The 20407-nt window shown below is 34.8% G+C and overlaps 1 protein-coding gene across 34 annotated transcripts in view; it reads left to right on the plus strand.

Annotated features, from left to right (window-relative positions):
* PTPRD (protein tyrosine phosphatase receptor type D) overlaps nucleotides 1-20407 on the plus strand; it is a 525037-nt gene that overhangs the window by 433028 nt on the left and 71602 nt on the right. For all 34 annotated transcript variants that reach the window (XM_059411633.1, XM_059411644.1, XM_059411635.1 and 31 more), the window contains one exon: nucleotides 15893-16016. In XM_059411633.1, coding sequence (XP_059267616.1) covers nucleotides 15893-16016 — 124 coding nt within the window. The remainder of the gene's footprint in view (nucleotides 1-15892; nucleotides 16017-20407) is intronic.

Below are 20407 nucleotides of genomic sequence, written 5' to 3' on the forward strand. Positions count from 1 at the left end.
TCCTGACAAGGATTCTGTGCACAGATGAGGAAGCCATTCACTGCCCTGACTGAATTGAAGGAGTGGAAGAATGCTGGTTGCAGAACTCACTTTTCCTCTACTCATAGTCTATGAAGAAAAATGATCTGGAGTATTCATATCTCAGAGTCAACTCTAAGAGGAAGAAAAATCACCTTTCCTCAATGCTAAAAATTTAGCAACTTTTACAAAGACTAATAGTTTCACTATTTATCTCTCTGCAGTTTTATCATTAAAATATTTTCTTTGTTTCCTCAAGACTTCATCTGCTCTTGCTACTCATTTCCTCTTGAAAAGAGTTGTAGGGGCACCTGGGTGGCTCAGTGGGTTAAGCCGCTGCTTTCGGCTCAGGTCATGATCTCAGGGTCCTGGGATCGAGTCCCGCATTGGGCTCTCTGCTCAGCAGGGAGTCTGCTTCCTCCTCTCTCTCTGCCTGCCTCTCTGCCTACTTGTGATCTTTCTCTGTCAAATAAATAAATTAAAAAATCTTTAAAAAAAAAAAAAAGAAAGAAAAGAGTTGTAATCTTTTTGTTTTTGATCTATAATCATTCCTCAGCAACAAATTGTGAAGCCACAGACCAAAGATTATAATTTTCATTAGAGAATAAACCAATAAACTCTGTGAGGCAAAGATGCTCATTTCTTCCAAATATCCCTGTGAATACAACGGAAGGCAATTCTAAAAATTGGCTATTTCTAAAAAATGTTCCAAGAACATGAATGTCTACTTCTTTGGAGATCTCTTTTCTTTTCCAGCTTTGCATTCTGTTCATCTCATACAACAAACTTTCACCGAGTTATTATGGGCCAGGTACTTTGCTAGGCTTTGGAGGCTACAAAGATGAATAATATATAATTGTTGCTCTTAGATTCTGAGCCTAAAATTTCCTTCAGTTTTGAAGGAACTAAACATTAGGCCAAAGCTCCCAAACTAGATTTTGATAAAGATCCCCATAACATGAAGTTGTAAGTTTTACCCCAGTGTAATTCAGCTTGGATTTTAGTCTGTATTTGTTATATTCACCATGATGGGATTTTTTTTGGTTTTCTAATATTCAATAAATTCAGTGATTTAGAAGCCTAATTAGAGTGCTAGAAGCTATCTAAAATCTGTCCTTCAAAGTCTAAATTTGCTAATTTCTTGGACATAAAAAGAAATCCTCAAAACTTACCAGGTTTTTAGACTCATTTTAAAGAAGACTCGTATTTTTCTTTCTCATATTGCATTACCTGAACGTATGTTAAGATTAAGGGAACAACATTTTTCTTTATTGTGTTTCTGTGGCAAAACTTCTTTTTTTTTTTTAATTTTTTATTTTTTATAAACATGTAATAAACATGTATTTTTATCCCCAGGGGTACAGGTCTGTGAATCAGCACTCACCAAAGCACATACCCTCCCCAATGTCCATAACCCCATCCCCCTTCTCCCAACTCCCTCCACCCAGCAACCCTCAGTTTGTTTTGTGAGATTAAGAGTCACTTATGGTTTGTCTCCCTCCCAATCCCATCTTGTTTCATTGATTCTTCTCCTACCCACTTAAGCCCCCATGTTGCATCACCACTTCCTCATATCAGGGAGATCATATGAGAGTTGTCTTTCTCCGTGTGGCAAAACTTCTGAATGTATAACTAGGCTGTGGGAGTGAGCAGTTATTAAGCATAGTATTTTGTGTCATAATTTCAACTAATGAATCATTGAACACTAAAAAAAATGACTTCAAACAAAATTTTCTATCTGGATGAAATATGTAACTCCAGAAGGAAATATGAGCTCTTTAAATATCACACAGATCTCTTTCTGTCTGTTCTTCCCTTATTATAAATTGTTGGTTAAGGTATCTACTTGTATTTTAATATCTATATTGATTAAAGAAGTTTGTCTGTTAGAACACATTTTTATATTTGTTACTTGACCCATATCGCTCTTTATAAGATGGTTTGGCCCTTTTGTATTTTCTTTGCTATCTCATTAAATTATTGAAGTATACCCCCAAATTGGAATAAATAAGATTTATGCTATATAAGGAGAATCCAAACTATAATCTAATGATTATCTTTAATAAACAAAAGATATATGAAAGAAAATAAGCACAAATATAATTATATTTATTTTCTGGTATAAAATTCCATTTATTTTACTTTTATTGGATAACTTGATAGATAATATTTTCAATTTTGAAAAAAGAGTCCTTTTTATATAGCATTACTTATAAATAGACATATACAGAGCCCCCTAGTAAGGATATACCGATTTAAAATTGTCCAACTTTGGCTCGAGAAGGGATATTTTTATTCCTCTATCATACTCTAGGCCTTATTCAATTTGTGAAACCTTAATGAACTATAGCTTAGCACTGAGTTATTTTCAATAGTCTTGATAATTAATATAAATTGCAGTAAAGCCAATGAATTTATAGCATTATTAGGGAAGATAATCTGAAGAATGCATTACTCTGTTACCATCAAGTTCAAAATTTTGTTTATATTTTAAGATTTAGCATTATTAATCAGGGGTGAAACTATAATTACAGAAGAAGTGAGTTTCCCAATTTCAAAAGACGTTCATGGAAAATGAGACAGAAATCTGAAATTATTAAAATAATATTTCTATATGTTACTTGCACCTGGACTGGGACCACAGTTTTATAGGCTACAAAGATACATAGTAGACTGTATTTTATTCAGGAACTTACATTATGGTTGGGGAATTAAGAAATTATCAAATGAAAAGTTATAATTACTTTAAATAACTTTAAATGAGGAAATGTTACAAGGCTTAAAGTTCGCTGGGAAAGGGATGCTCTACACTATGCCCAGCCATAGGGGGTGCACTTGAAAGTGTGGGAGAGGTCTCTAGGTCGGCATGCATTAGAACAGTATAATTTAAGCTGAACCTTGAAAGAAAGCTAGGATTTAGGAAAACAGAAAGCATAAGAATGTTCTCTCCAGACATGAGGTATTCCAGTGTGAAAAAGTAAAAATTGAGACCCTCTGACTTGGACAGATTAAAAAGGAGCCATGGGGAAACACCTGGGTGGCGTACTTGACTAAGCATGATTCTTAATTTCAGCTCAGGTCATGATCTCAGTCATGAGATCAAGCCCCATGTTAGACTCCGTGCTCAGCTTGGAGTCTGCTTGAGATTCTCTGTCTCCTCTCCCTCTGCCCTTCCCCCTCCTCTTGCTCTTTTTCTAAATAAATAAATACATAATCTTTTTAAAAAGAGGTGGGGAGCCAACAGCTTGAATTTAGGAATATTTGCTAAGACTGACTAGGCAGTTCAACATTTATGTTGAGGAGGTGTGCACACAGAAGGACACAATACGGCAAGTTCTGATTTTAGAGAACTTTAAGTTAGTAGAGGAAATGAGACAACATAAATGAATATGAGACAAATGTAGAAAGTGCTATGGACATTCCAAATCTCATTACACCCAAAATTTGATGAGTTATTTTGAAGAGAACTCTGTGAGTCTTTCAAGTTTCAGTGTTTACCAACACCTATGTGTTTGGATTACAGTTGTTTCTACTTTTGTCTTTGTGCACATAAACTGATTATTGTGAGCTTCCTGTTGTATTTTGTTTAATACCTACTGTATCCTTTAAGTATAAATATGACTCTTTCACTGGCAACATACATTTTGAGCATGTAAATGTCTCTCTTACAATAGTGAACAGAATACTTGAGACCACCTGCCATCATTTTGTTATGTTCAGATTCAGTAAACTATAGTTATGTGGTGAAGCAATTCAGCTCTTTGTTAATGACAGATTTATCGAAGACACGCTTTCAGAAGGATTGTACTAGAAATCCTATTAAAGTGCCATCCATTAAACCATTAGGATAGTCATTAAAACTGTTAGTGCAGACTTGTTATTCGTGAGTTATTGGTCTCTCACCATTCTCAGTGGTTTCTGTCAATACTACTCTACCCTTTGCTCTGTTGTGGCTATTCAGTTCCAAGAAATGAAGGCATATCAGTTTTCTCTCTTTTCCTGCAAAATTTCGGGGGTTGAGTGGGGGTAGGAAAGTTGGTATGGTAGTGAGGGTGGAAATGAGAGAGATTGAAATCCCTGTCCTAATTGTTCCTGATTATATAGGGTAAGGATGATACTTAAGATCCCACCTTTTTTTTTTTTTTAATATGAAGTATGTTCAAATCTAACTATAAGAAAGTTATGGCTGGTTTTCATTAAAAGAAAAAAAAATTGGAAGTGGAAAGTACTTTGGGATTAATGTATCATTAAGCCAAACTGACAGACATCTGGTCTTTAATCTATTTTCCTTTCTGTTCAGAGTTTTGAAGTAAGGAATTGAACTTTACGAAAGTAAATGTAAAGTTGTAATTTAATATACATGTGTTAGAGTATAGTAGTTAAGAACTCAGAGTCCAAAGTCAGAGAGCTCTGGACTCACATCCCAGTTCCACAGCTTTAATGGACTATCAGCATGATTGGTGGGAAGTGTTTTAACTCTTCTAGGCCTAAGTTTCTGTGTTTCTAGTATGGAGACAAGAGTATCCACCTAAATTTGTTTTAAGGATCACTGTACATGAGACTCATCATTATCATCATCATTATCATCAAAATCAGAAGTAATTTAACCTGATTACTTCTCAGTACCATTCTTTGATAAGGTTAGAGGGAGACAATCTAATTTAGCATTGGCTCTTTTGATATATTTTCCTGGTCATAAATCTACACTGAGCTTTGTCTCTAGATGGCCAGAGAAGCCAGTTGTAGACTTGACATGGATTTCACAAACTGCCCTCCAAAGTGTTGGATCCTATAATCTGTGTCCTCTGCATCTAACATGACAAGAAGTCAAATGTGCAGATGGGAAGTGTCCTGCAGCTCCCGTTTGCCCTCATTTTTGGAAAGTAGTACAATATTCACAAATTGAAAAATTAACACAGATAACAAGTACAAACTATTAAAATAATTATTGTTAGAAGATAAACTGAGGGGCACCTGGGTAGCTCGGTTGGTAGAGCATATGACTCTTGGTCTCAGGGTTGTAAGTTTGAGCTCCACATTGGGTGTAGAGATTACTTTAAAAAAATAATAAAATCTTAAAAAAAAAAAAAGATAAACCAAGCCATGTTAAATATTTTAAGAGTTTATTTGAGCAAAAATTGATTCAGATGCAGATTGGGCAACACCAAACCAGAAGTGTTTAGGAGCGGTCTACCAACAGGAGCAGGGCAAAAACTCATATAAAGTAAGTGTGGAAGTCAAGAAAGGAAATTGTTGATTGGCTGTAGCTTAAAGCTCTGTTGGTTGTTTATGACTGGTTGTTTTGATTTTGTAATCTTGAAGCATTTACAGGCTTAGATTTTGGTTTGCTTCCAGAGGCCACCACAGCATTAGAGCCCCCTCAGTCTAATAGCATTCTTGTTTAATTAATTTAACATTTTCAGTCTATGCATCTCAGACATAAATGCTGATAGCATTGATATATGATATTCTAGGTTTATATACATATGTGTGTATATATATTCATATATATATAAATATGTTTATATTTTAATAATGTCTTTTTAATTTCTTTTTAACAGTAAAAGTAGATGTCTTTATGTCAGTAGGTACACAGTATCAATAGCTTCATAGGTTTGTCATACTCCAAGTTGTTTAAGCAGTGTCCTGTAATAATAAGGTTATTTCCTTTCTTTCCCCCACTGTTGTCACATGGTTCTATAGTGACTGCTCCAAACATTTGGTCAGGAGAAAGACATGTCTTTCACTTTCAAAGCTTTTAGGCAAAGTTTAGTGCCTGACAGAATGGCCAGAGTCTAATTCTAGGAGATGATGGATTTGAAGAATGTTCATGGTGGGATGAAGCTGAGTCAGTTGGGGAAGGCAAAGAGATCACAGGCCCGACCTCCAGACCATGAAAGTACCTTGATATGGTCATTTTACTCCAGGACCTGATCCATACCTTTGTAAATATGAGAGGCAATGGGGTCCCAAAGACCCCACTTTCATAGGTGTGTGATGTCAGTGGCCATGTCTTCCAGCTGTGATGACTGGATGCTGTCTTATCTAAGAGAGGAGCAAGTAGTCATGTTCATCGCCTTTCTGAGCCTCCCTTTTCTGTGTGTCTATGAGTTATTTTCTCCTCGTGCTGACCTAGCTTTTTTTAGAGATGTTAATTTAGGTACAGTTTTAAAAGATATGTTAATATATTTTCTAATCCTTTAGAACTTGTTATAAGACATGTTTGCTGATTGAATTGTGTAATACTCAAGCAACAGAATAAGTGTATGGTTCCATTTCCAGAGTGTTAAAAAATTTAAAAAAGGAAAGCAATTATAGCATGATTTTACCTAATATTTCAGTAATAATTTTAAAATGTAAAATGTTTATTAGACAAAAGATTAAAGATTTTTTCCATAGAATTATCACTGCATAAGTTCAGCTCTTTAATTTTGCTCTTTTCCTCCGCAACGGAACACACATCCAACCAGTTTCTGCACCACCACATTCTTTCCAGTCTCCACCCTGCCCCAGAAAAGAAAAAAAAAATATATAATTTGAATAGGCTAAATTGTTAGTTTCATAGAGAACAGGGTAAATGTGTGTTGAGAGTCATATGTCTGTCTTCCTTGATCTCTTTTCTGTGCGGCTCCATAGAAACATTGAACAAGATGAATCAATGTTTCAGGCCAACCACCTTTTGCATTCTGGCTTTATTCCACTCTTACAGCAGCAGAGTCGATAAGTGGAGACAGGTGTTGTTCTGCAGAAATTGCTGTCTTTACTTTTCCCCACCCACCTGTCCATGCGGTAGAGTTTGTAAATGAACTTACTATCTGTCTTTCTTTTGTTCTCTTTCTGCATGTATATGCTCACTTGGCTGTGATGGATATAAGTCTCTGTATCATGAAGCTCACCTAGGACCCAAGATATAGATATGGATACAAGGAAATTAGAGCCTACTCTAACCTTATAATGTATTGCCCAAATTGGGACACTTTGGAAGATGGTGCTTTGATAATGAAACTGGGACAAGGGGGTAAACTGGAATGTACCTCCTACCCCTTCTAATGTAAACCTTATGCCAGAGCTGAATCTTTGGCTGTTTATCCTTCCATCTGATTAGGACAGTCCCATCCTCTGCCACAAAGGCCAACAAATGGACTTGAGACTTCTGAGGAGCACATTTGTTAAAACAAACAACCTCCCCAAATAAAAGAAAAATCCACTGTATTAAAATGGTTAACTGTATCCACACATAGGTGGTATGTCCAGAAAATTTGGTAATATGGTGTATGTAAGATTGTTTCCAGGCAAGCAGTCCCTATGTGATACTTCAGAATAGTGAGTAGATATATAAAAGTCAGAAATTATAGCATGGAAAGCTATATTAATAATAATAATATCTTTTCACTTAGAATTTCAAATGTGCCAAAGTCCAAGATGCCTCTTATCTTGAATCAGGTTTCAGACAAGTGTGAGCCTGGAAGCTATTCTGACTATTTAAAAATATTTTATATATCTCTGATCTATTCCAATATATGTTTACTTAATAGTTACATGTTCATCAGGGAAACTTATTTAACTGTTTCTAAGGTTCTAGGGTAAATGTCACTGTTGCCATTATATACTGCCTATAATGCTTTTCAGTCATTCATTCTATAAATACATTTTTAAATCAACCGTATGCTAAACACTGAGTGTACAACATCAGATGAATTACAGTCCTTGTAATGATATCTTCAGGTGATTCCATATTTTTCCCCAAAGTTCAAGTACATAAAATTATTAAAGTATGGACATTTTTCTAATATATTTTATCTATAATTGTTTAATTTTATATTATAAAATGAATATACATTTCAACAAAACAAATTAATCTCTGAAATTAATCTTTTAGTTTAAAAATATACTCTAAAATTCTACATTGTGTTAATTTGTCCTAGCCTTTCTAGTTTGCTTGCAACATGTAACATAGAAGAAAGTAAACATGACACTTTAGGTTGTAAATACTTTCTAAGCTACTTGAACACCATGGGTATAAATAGTAATGATCAATCTGTGTATCTTCTTTAATTAGAAGCTTATATTTAGTACATTATACTGTGTCCTTACATATAAGGACTAATGATATTAACAGCAAGGTGTTTTTAGTATATAAATGTGTATATATACATATATTACATACTGTATACATATCCAAAGATACACTGTATCCAAAAAACACAGGTAAAATCTCAATGTGTTTCAACCATATAGTTATACTAAATAAATTTGAAGATAGGATGAGGTAGGGAATTTTTTTAAGTAATTATTTCAGATTTTCTGTATTCCATCAAAGACTTAGAGGAACTGTCATGTTTTTCTTTTTCATTTCATTTCAGATGCAAAATTTTTATTCTTTGAACAGGAAATTATTCATATTTCAGTTTGGAAACTCATCTGTTTTTCCTTTCCCATCTGAAAACAAATTGGGAGAAGAAACAGTTTTAACAAAATTTTAATTAAATAGCAAGGTAATACTGAAAGCCTAAAATACATAGTGGACAGTAAAATGAGGGAAATAATAGTGTTTTAAAATTAGATTCTAAATCTGTATAGATGATAAAGAAAAAATAATGTTATCACTTAAAACTCAACTGATCAAATGATGATTTATCTTATTTTCCTTATATTGCTATTTATGAAATGCTACTATAGTAGAAGGCATAAACAATCACAAAACCACTCTTTTCATTCACATATATTTTTACAAAATTTTTTAGAAATATTTATTTATTTATTTATTTTAAAAAGAGAGAAATAGAACATGGAAGGAGGGGCAGAGGGAGAGAGGATCTCAAGCAGACTCCACACTGAGAACAGAGCTCTCCACAGGGCTCAGTCTCATGACCCTGAGATCAGGACCTTAGCTGAAACCAAGAGTCAGATGCTTAACCGAATGTACCACCCAGGGACCTCAGTTAGTTTTGCTTTTGAATCTACTTTTTCACTGTATTTCTGAATGGTCAGGTCTCAAATGAAACAGAAAACAAAGAAATACATGTGGTTATTTGTGTTCTGGTAGTGGTGATGGTGGTGGTGGTGGTGGTGGTGGTGGTGGTTGTTCTCTACCCCAGAAAACCAGATCAGTTTCCAAACTATATAGATGAACATATTGTTACATAACAAGTGGCAAGGCAGAAGTGTATTTCCTTGCCTAAATTAACTGACAATTGTGTCAGTTTTATGCTTCATTGTCAAAGGAAATCGATTCACTTAGCATCAGGGAGAAAGCAGACATTCCTTGGACACTGAGATTGTCTTAAATCAGGATGTTCTCACACAAGTCAGTGGATGAAGACAGGAAAAGAAAAACATCTACCATTCTTTAACCAAGAACTTTGCATCATGTGTTTTAGATGTATTATTTCACGTAATACTTTTGGGTCAATACAAACGTGGCAGCATTTACACAGTGGTGCATTCATCTTGTTAATTTGGAGCCAGAATCTAGTGCCATGTTGTTCACAGAAAAGAAAGGGTGCTGCTGTGAATTTATTCAGCTTAATGCTGTGCATAGATTGCAATCAATAGATAATTTTATTTGTTACCTATACACAGTTCTTTTTATAAACACTGTAATTACTTTCTATCAATTCAATCAACTTTATCTCCTTAATCAGAGCAGTTTAATAAAATTTTAATAACATTTTCTTGCCCCAAACTGTCTGGAAAATTTTTAATTCTTTTTGCTTTACCAAATAACATCAGAAATCCTAGTCTGTGAATTATATTTGTTATAATGATTATCTATGAAGCTCTAGTCTTCAGGAACATCAGCTATAATTCTATATATCACTTTCTTATTATGTACTTTAATTCAATGGAGGAGATAAATAGCAAAAAACTGAAACATTGGGATTCAAGTTATCACTTCCATCATTCTTCTAGAACATTGCCTTTGGGAACTAGAAATTTTTCTTTTCTACATTCAGTACTATCTAGGAAAATGTTGAGGCACGTTAAAAAGGAGAGTTTAATAAAAAAAAAATCTGGCCTTTTAAATCTTCAGATCTCAAAGTTGTATGTTCTCTTCTGAACTCTCCTTTGAAAAGATCTGTCAAAAATAGTTTTTTTCTAGTCACACATAGAAAGTAGTAAAATAGCTTCTCTGCATTCCCGAGATCACATAGCATTGTCCTACTGAATTAAAAAAGAATCTAGTATCTGTTGCTGTTGTTGCATTATTGTTTTTTGTCACTTTGAAATTATGATAAATTAGGATAAAGTTAACTATACTTCTGGGAGTAAATGGAATTCTCAAAGAGATAAACTAACTCATTCTTAGTGCTAAGATATCATTTAGGGAAAAAAAAATGTTCATCAACTGGTTGCCTCAGATATTTACTCATCTCATATGGTTGACTGGTTTACAGTGACTATAGAGTCTTTTTTGCTTCTCTACATATCAATTCTAATGTAAATAAATCATTACTTCAGATACTTTTCTATAACTATTTGTTACATAATATGTTATAATTGGGGTTGCAAATCAAACCACTAGACAACAGTAAGGTGATATAATTTTATCACTTATTTGAAGAAAAAAATTATTGCATATAAAAATACCTGATTGAAATACCTTAATGCCTTTGCAAGGGTTGTACATTTATAAATAGTTCATCTTTCCACTTAAATATGGAGAACTCCTGTATGTATTCATTAGTTAACACTGAGAGTCTTGAAAAGTCCCTATTTCAGTCCTTCAGATTCTAATCATGGCCTAGACCAGAGATACTTTTATAGGGAAAGACTTGGGAAGTTTGGTAAACTAATTTGGTAAAGGAGAAGAGAGAAGATGAGGGGACCAACCTGACACTGGGAAGACATTAACAGAAAAAAAGGAACAGAGCAATCAGAGTGCCAAAGCTAACCATGGGCAAAGAGAAAACTAGCACCTGGGACTCAGGCTCTGACCTCCAAACTTTGCTCATGATCCTACTTTCCACTCCTTCCTCACATTCTACTTCTGAAAGCATCATTGGATTCAACTAAAGGCATGTTCTTCTCTTTGAAGAAAGTACTCATTATGCCAATTACAGGCCTTTGCTAATTGTGCAAAATATAGCCCTTCTCAACTATGCAAACGTGGGTCTTTTTCAAATGAATACATATTAATTTACCATTTTCAATTTTGGAGCAAAAGAATATGAATGAATGAGAATTTTAAAAGGCTTCACAGAAATACGGTCAATGGCAAACTGCTTTTCTAAACCTCAAAAAGGGTTTGAAAGTATGTGGGTGCAAACCACACTAAGGAGTAAATGAGCCTACTCATTAGGAACTCTGTGGAACAATAGTGTTTCTCTGGCGGTTAAGGTCATCAAAAGTTCAATTCCCAGTAAAAAGGATGGTTAGTCTGACCCATAGTTTGCCTAGTCAAGTAGCTGGTCTATTCCTTCTATATAATTAAATTTTTGTTAGTTGTTTTAAAACACACAAAAACAGGATACAGCTTTTTTGTGGTTTCTCTTTGATGAGTTTTTAAAGGGAATAGTTTGAGCTTTTTCTCTTAGTAAAGTGAGGAGAAATGGGACACAGAACAACTAGTACTGTAGGGAGTTTACACATATGAATTATATTTTTCTTCTTGGTAGAGAAGTTGAAATTTTGACAGATCCATATTGAAAGGACTTTGCTTTAAGTTGATGGCTTTAGCTTTACCAGAAAGTTCAGTCACTGGATGTAATTTTACACAGTGACTGTAATGTGATGTGCAAATTTACGAGCACTCGCTTGTTTTGAGTTTAAAATTTTAAGTATAAATTAGAAGCACCAAGAGATTTTTGTTTCCAAACCTCTCGTGTTTCAAGAGAATAATGAAAAGACCTATGTAAAACAATCAAGAAATCTTCTCAAGCTTGGCCAGAGAAAAAGCACAATATGGCATCCAGGCATCCAGACTGCAGTCCAGAATGCCCGGGCCCCCAACAGAGCTTACCAGTTGTTTGACCCTGAGAAAGTTTTTTAATTTCTCTGCATCTCAACTTCCTCACTTGCAGAATGGTGATAATAATGGTGATAATAATGGTACTTCTTTGTGAAGATAAAATTAGTCAACATATGTTTAGCACAAAGAAAACAGTAGATATGATATGTTTTATTGTTAACTATTGGATATAAATATATATTTTATTTTATTTATTTTTAAAAATATTTTATTTATTTTTTTGTCAGAGAGATAGAGAGTACAGGCAGGCAGAGTGGCAGGCAGAGGCAGAAGGAGAAGCAGGCTCCCTGCGGAACAAGGAGCCTGATGTGGGACTCGATTCCAGGATGCTGGGATCATGACCTGAAGTGAAGGCAGCTGCTCAGCCGACTGAGCCACCCAGTCATCCCCTAAATATTTATTTTAAATCTGGCATTTTATCAAGAATATGGTGCAGAATTATAAGTACATTATGTGTGTGTGTGTGTAAAAAATAGGTAAATAGAAAAAAATAAGCTCTCTAAATATATCCTATTTTTTACACTTAACTATTTTAAGACAAAGTTCTAGTTGGTTAAAAAATTAGAATTTTCAGACCATCAAGTTAAAGATACGTAAATGAAAAGTATTTAATATTAGCAGCTGACTACTCAATATTTTCCTATTCTTCTTTAAATTACAGGGAGTTTTTCCTATGGTCACATTCTCAGTAAGACAAAGCCATTGAGTTGAAGATCTATTAAAATTAGAATGATTAAGTGGCAGGTATTGAGGTTGGAGGGGGAGTGTGTCACGTGCCCCTGTGCAGATAGGAAAACAAAGTAACATAGTTTGATATTTCTGGAATGTTTAGGTGCTACATACTCTTTATCCAGTACATTCAAGGACCTTGTTGAAACGGAAGGAAACATAAGGAAGTAGTATTCTTGTTTATGAATTCTGTGACAATGCAAAGTACAAATGCCATATAGCTTATTTTTTAAAAGTCTATTAATCAAATTTGGGTTGAATACATCTAGCTTGCTTTATTTCTAACTTGAAAACTTTCCTTCAGGGCAGCTACAGAAAACAGGATTCTAGCTTGTGAGGATAGAATTTGGGATTGAGTTCTGGGAAGGAAGGGGATATCTTACCAAAAGTTGTTTGGATATATATAGTTGAAAGGATGAGAAGAGATATCTGAGACTCAGGCTGAGGAAAACCAAAAGCCAACAGTAGAAAGAAATTGAATCTACTAGGAACAAGGGTGCTTATTTTCAAATAGTTTTGAATAATGTTTGGGTGGCGTCAGCTCAACTTGATAGTAGGAAGATGCATGGTCATGTTAGGTTGGCCAAAAATATGAGATTAGAGTGGAACTCAACTTCTCCAGACCTGTGTTCTTCTTTCTCTACATTGACCATTTTATTCTTCCTTAAGAGGATCTCAGCAAGAGATACCAGAACACAAAGAGGCAAAACGACTGCACCAGCACCTGCACAAAAAACAAAACTAAAAACAACAACAACAAAAACATGAAAACACAGAAGAAGTTGGTTAAGCATCTGAGTCTTGGTTTAGGCTTAGGTCATAATCTCAGGATTGTGAGATCAAGCCCCTCATTAGGCTCTGTGATCAGCAAGGCATCTGCTTGAGGTTCTCTCTCCCTGCCCCTCCTGCTAATGCATGCTCTTTTTCTCTCTCTTTCTCTCTCTCTCCATCTCTTTCTCTCTCTCATACACACATACACAAATAAATGAATAAATCTTCTTTTAAGTGTGTTTTGAGAATTAAGCTCTTATTCATCCATGATACCTTTGCCTCATTAACATGGACAATTGAAATTTGATTTTCCTCAACCACTTTTATTTTTTCACAGTAGAAAAGATTATCTTATACCTCACCTACTTTCAGTAGTTGTTATTCCTTACTGAGTTTACTGCTCTCGACTTTCTGACAAGTTCCAAAATAATGACCTATGCTGTATATTGTTAAAAGTTTGGTCAGACAGGTAGATACAGATAGATGAGTATGTGTTGCACAAGACAGTTAAGCATTATTTAATCCATGTTTGTTTGATCCGTGTGAAACTAGTATAAATGTAAACTGCAACCCATCTGTTTCATCATTCATGTGAAGCCAACCTCATTTTTAAAACTTGATTTCTTATGTAATTGCCCCAGAATGACAGAGGATGATCAGTTGAGAAGAAAAACCTTTTGGACTTGCAAGATAAAGGATAGTTATGTTTAAGTGTGTTTCACATGTTGGGCTTCCTCGTTTTTCAGTGGCCTTCAGGATATGTAGCGTCATGCCTTGGTAATTACCAGCTTTTAATCATCAGCTGGGCTTTGAAATCACACAGACCTGAGTTTTAGGGTGAATGTATGAGTCTAGCTGTGTGAGAAAATTACTTAACAACCAAATCACACAATGCCTGCCAGAGAGAAGACCCTCAGTAAGATTTATTGAGTTAATCTTTCTTTACTTCAATTTCCTTGTCTTGGAAAATAACAATACATACCTCATAACATTTGTGAAAATTAAAGAGGATACTACATGACCCAGCAGCTACTATAATTTTCCTGTTACTCAGAGATCTTCTCATGGGTCATCCTTTAAGCCTAAACATATTAACACATGTGACATAAAACTCACATGTGGTTTTTAAACTCTTCAATGAAGAGTATCAAATCAAGCATTCAGAAGGCTGGGGATATGTGGCGAGAGTGGAAATGGACATGAGTTAACAGTGTCTGTGTTAAGAGATGTAATTTCATTAGTTTAATTAAATGCATGCCACTTTACACATCTGCTAGTGATCTTAGTCTGAAGAACAAGGCCATCAAGGGAAGGAATATCTTCTACCAAAGCGCTGTCATCAGTGCGCCTAGGAGCTCTTGGGATATTTTACAAAAAAAAAAAAAGAATGTGTAAGAAGCTTATGTACTCAGCAGTGCTCCTCAGTGTAAAGTGGAGTATCACTGGTAGTTGTAATTTCAGGATCACATACTTTACTATTAAACCATATGATAATGAGTGCTAAAGCATTAGTTTTAGTGCACTATACCTTGCAGTTTCCACAGTCTGTTGCTTAACTCCCATGTTCATGGAAGAATTACTCCACCATTTCTCTTTATGAACTCTTCTCGACAACATTTATTCATCATTTCAATTCATTTAAGGAAATATGTTGAACCATAATTTATTGAGCCATCGTTGTAGATGCAAAGATGACTAAAGGTGTATAGGTAGGACTGTGGCTAAGGACTTTAGAATCTAAGCTGTAGGTCACTTCAAACCAGTGGAAGTTCTTAAGCAGGAACCGAACCTGTCCAGAGCTGAGTTTCAGGAATGTTACTTTGGTATGAAGTGTACGTTAGAGTGAATGTACAAATTACCTTGTGATACTGGTAATAGTGTGTTATGGAGAAACAGGCACAATTTTAAGTTGCCCTCAAGTTGTAAACTGTTAATGAAGAAAGAATAGCAAAGCCTGTGTACAATGAAGCCAGTGAATGACCAGTAAATTTGAAGACTGAGGTTAGGTCGTGACAGGAAAGAGTAGGGAGAATAATCAAGATAAAATAATGTTCACAGAACCAGAAGGAATATTGAACTAGAAAACTTGTAAACTACAGCTGCAGAGAAGGAAATGGAAAAGTAAAACAATTTTAAAAACCCTGCCTTTCCAATATTCACAGAACATCTATATTGATTTTTTTTTCATTTGAATCAATGTTGGTGACTATCACTGTTTTTTACTATGATTAATCATTTCATGTTTTGCTGGTTATAGTAGTGTTCAGCTTCATAGCTAGGGTCATCTTTGAAGTGTGGCTTCAGTCTTTTCTTTTTAAATCGTGTTTCTTACTTGTGATAAATGCCTATAATCGGTGTTATCAAGTATTGATTTTGTGTGTGTGTGCTGTTTTTCTTTTAAAGTCAATTGACCCTGGCCAGCAGTTCACATGGGAACATTCAAACTTGGAAGTAAACAAACCAAAGAATAGATATGCAAATGTAATCGCATATGATCATTCCCGGGTTCTCCTATCAGCAATAGAAGGTAAGGAAATTCAGACATTGTTTATACTTTTATTTTCATGAGTTTAAGGGTTTGCATGAAAATACAGTTCTAGCTAGGTTTTTTGCTATCTATAGAAGTAGTTAATTAAGATTCAGGTATCATTTGTTCTCACATTTTCTTTCTCATATAAATATACTATAAATGGACACACGAAATCCCCAATACTATATTACACACAAGCATCTCTCATTACATTCTTGGCTTGGCTCTAGGTGAAAGATTTCATAATGTAGTTGATGCTTATGGAGGGGAAGAAAATCAAGGTTGTCCATTTTACTGATGGTTTCTGATGGTTATAAATAAAATGGTGATTATCAGAATAAAATCATTGGCTGTTATTTTAAAATGAGGGTAAGGGGACCTGTTTATAAATAAACCTGGATAGCCAGCAGGGACAGTCTAAATGTTAGGAGTTGATGGTGTGGTGATTAATTAAAATTAAGCATATTGGAAATGTCTGGTGCAGCTAATTTGTAGACTGCTTGGTAATCTGTCTCTCACAATGGTAGCAAGGTGTGCATTCCAGAGGGAATGGTTGCTCCTAAAAGATGAGGATTACACTTCTAATACACCTAGCTGCTTCTAAGGGTTCATGAGGAGAGTATTTTCCATTCATCCCTTTCCAGCAATAAATCCCTTCACATGGCATATTAAAATCAATTAGGGCTCATGTTCAACCCTCAGCATTTTGTTAGTTTCTTTTGGCTATAGTAGCACATTTCTGTCCTTAGAAAAGAGTTTACCATGTCACTTAAATCCTTTCTTCTGTCATAATAGCTAACCTGGACCACCAACTACCACATACCATATCATTCTCATTGGCATCCTTTAGAAAAACTCTGTGGCTTGAATTCATACTTGAAAGCTCACCACTTACCCTCTTCCAAATGTTTTATTAAACATTAAATAATACCAGTTTCAGACCCAGTCCTTCTTAGAACCTGGCAGTTCAAACATCATCTTCATCGTTCAAGTATTTTTCACTTTTTCTGCTTCCCAAATCTATGATGCCTACGTAACTTTTTCTCATAACTCTGACTAGGCTCTACATGTCCTACCTTCTTTGTTTAGTACCCAAAATTAATTTGAAAGTGAGACACTGCTTAAAGACCTCCCCAGTAATCACCTAAGGCAAACAATACATTTATTTCCAGTTTTGGGGGAGGACCTATCTTTCAGCATTTGAGCAAGGTCATACCTGTACCCTCCTCTTTCTTCAAAATGGTATTATGTGGCACAGATATATTTTGTAATGTTCTCACAATCAATTTTACATTTGGAAAATGTTACACTTCCTTTTTGAGGCTACTGAAGATACTAGAAATTTAAGAGTTAACCTTTTTCCATATGGGAAAAATTGATCAGGTGTACAAAATTTCATCAATTCTGGTTCTTCAAGTAGGATGGTGTCACACAGGTAATTGCTTCAAGTCATATTTGAGAACTGTAATTGGTATATGTGGAAGATTAGCATATAGCATTTACATTTTATCTTTACATCCCACTTCAAAATGTAAAAAACACGAAAAAAAACCAGCAATTTCTTGTCTCAAGTCTCTTAAATCAACTCCTTGGTTAATAAGAAACTAAACCAAGTCACAAGTGGAAGAGAGGAATCTTTTTTCCATTAGTGAAATAGGTAAACTATAAAAATTAAATGAATGTAAATTGAGAACCTATTTGGCATGATCTTGGCTGGAGAACGTGTCAGTCTGCCTTTGCTATATTGTAGCATTGTTTCCAGTTGGAATTAGGTCATTTAGTATTACTACATGCCTGTACTTTTGCCCACTTTATCATTATTTTCCTTAACCTGCTATTTTCCACCGTCTTAACAGTAAAGTATGTCAAAGGACAAAGAATATTCCTCCTTGTCCCTTATGTCCCTTATTATGATAGATGGAAATGATGTACATTTCATTCCTATGCTATTTTTACAGTACAAAAGTAAAAGAACTTGAATCAGACTAAAACCTGCCTTTTTATAGCTCTATGCTCACAAATATACCCTAAATCTAGAGCTGACCTAGAAACCAAAGTCTTTCAATTTTAAGTCTTATGCAAAAGGTTAAAAGCATTTAATTGAAGTTTATGGGGCTATATAGAGAGCTTTAATCTAGATTACAACCATGAACAGCGTTTTATCTTAGACTAAGCCCTACTCAGCAGATATTTAAGGGGGTAAATGATCATCCTATATCTTAAGCTTGGAAAAGGAATGCTGGCAACAGGAATAGTAACCACAGAACCCCTAACTGGGGCCTCTTGCATAAAGGGAGCTTTAATAACACAGAGCCAGATTTTTCAAGAGGATTTAAATGTTAAGAGACTTAATGCACAATTTAGAAAATTTAACATGGTTGTTTCAGGTTCCACTGGTAGTGATGACTTAAAAGACTTCAGTGGAAGGTTTTAGTTTGGACATTTCTGCTGCTGTTCTCTAAGTTGTGCTGGGCCCTCTTCATGTTTACTTTGCAGAGTGGTCTGGCAGACAATAAAGGAAAACTGGAAGTTGCCACAGTGATTCGTATTATCTTTATCTTTTTTTCCTAGAGCAAAACCTTTATACTACTTCCACTGAGCAATGGCAGAGGAAATAAACTAAAGAATGGGGAATTATGTGTCAGCATGAGTGTACTTATTGAATTCTGTGAAAATAGTGATATTTCATGACACATTTCCAAATCACAGTCATTTTATTTATGCTGGGGAAAATGTAGGATAAATTCAAGAGAGTTCCAACTACAAGAATACTTACAATTGTTGAATTATAGAGCAAGACGTATGGAAACACAAATTTTTGAACAGTCCAGTTACTGTTGGCAACCCCTCCATGTTTAAGCTATCCTTAAGAGACATCAGTAATTCCTGAGGAAGAGAGGTGATAGGATTTATTTTTCTGGTTTAAGTAAATATTGCCAAAAACTAAATTGATACTAATACTTATACATAAATAAAATAATGTATCATTTGTTTAATCTTATAGAATCCAAAGTTTCTCATTAGTTTTACTTAAGTAGGAAAAAAGAAATGGATAAGCCAAAAGATGAGAAAAGCAAGGAAATTTGGGTTGGGTCACAGCTCTGTCACTTAGCCTCATCTTCTCTGAGTGTCAGTTCCTCAGCTGAAAACTTTATTTTTGTTTTAATTTTTTAATTTGAGTGTAGTTGACATACAGTGTTGTACTAGTTTAAGTACACAACATGAATCTTATGCAACTGGTTCAATTTCTCTGTAAGTTATGCTGAGTTCCCCACAAGTGTAGCCTCTCTCTCTCCACACAATGCTATTAAAATATCAGTGGCCATATTCCCTTTGCTGTGTCCTTTATTCCCATGATTTATTTATCCCATAACTGGAAACTTGTATCTCCCACTCCCCTTCACCCATTTTGCCCATCCTCTTAACCCCCCTTCCCTTTGGAAACCACCAGTTTGCTCTCTGTGTTTATAGGTCTGATTCTACTTCTTATTTGTTTATTCATTTGTTTTATTTTTTAAATTCCACATATTAATGGAATCTCTTTTATATTTGACTTCTACAAATTAACTGTATATAGCTATCTCATCAATTATATCATTTACTGTATATATTATATTACTTTACTGTGTGTGTGTGTGTATTTATACACAGTTGTATTATATATAAGTAATAGAGCTCAAGTTGGAAGTGAGCTCTTCTGATTCCACAGCTCATGCTTGCATGGGCGCACCTCATTCACACTGCTTTCCTACTGATAGACAATGTGTCTCTGACTAAGTCATAGTTTGAATCCAAATGTCCACATTTATAATTTTGCCTAAAAATCCATTTGATCATTGAGCTAACCTACAGATAATACAAAACTGTATTTTAGTATTTAATTTCCTATTTTATGGCACAACTAACCTGAAGCAATGACACAATATGGGAAATCATCAGTGATCCAAATACATTAGAGCCCTGTAGTTGCGGAAATAAGGTCAAACGCATCTATCTCTAACTGATTCCAAAGGTGAAATTTATTGCCGTAGAGTTGCTCATAGTATGTTCTTATAATAGTTTGTATTTCTTTGGTATTAGTTGTGATCTCTCCTCTTTCATTCATGATTTTATTTATTTGGGTCCTTTCTCTTTTCTTTTTGATAAGTCGGGCCAGGGGTTTATCAATTTTATTAATTCTTTCAAAGAACCAGCTCCTACTTTCGTTGATTTGTTCTATTGTTTTTTTGGTTTCTATTTCATTGATTTCTGCTCTGATCTTTATGATTTCTCTTCTCCTGCTTGGCTTAGGGTTTCTTTCTTGTTCTTTCTCCAGCTCCTTTAGGTGTAGGGTTAGGTTGTGTACCTGAGACCTTTCTTGTTTCTTGAGAAAGGCTTGTACCACTATA

The sequence above is a fragment of the Mustela nigripes genome, chromosome 9 (assembly GCF_022355385.1).
Source record: "Mustela nigripes isolate SB6536 chromosome 9, MUSNIG.SB6536, whole genome shotgun sequence".
NCBI lineage: Eukaryota > Metazoa > Chordata > Mammalia > Carnivora > Mustelidae > Mustela > Mustela nigripes.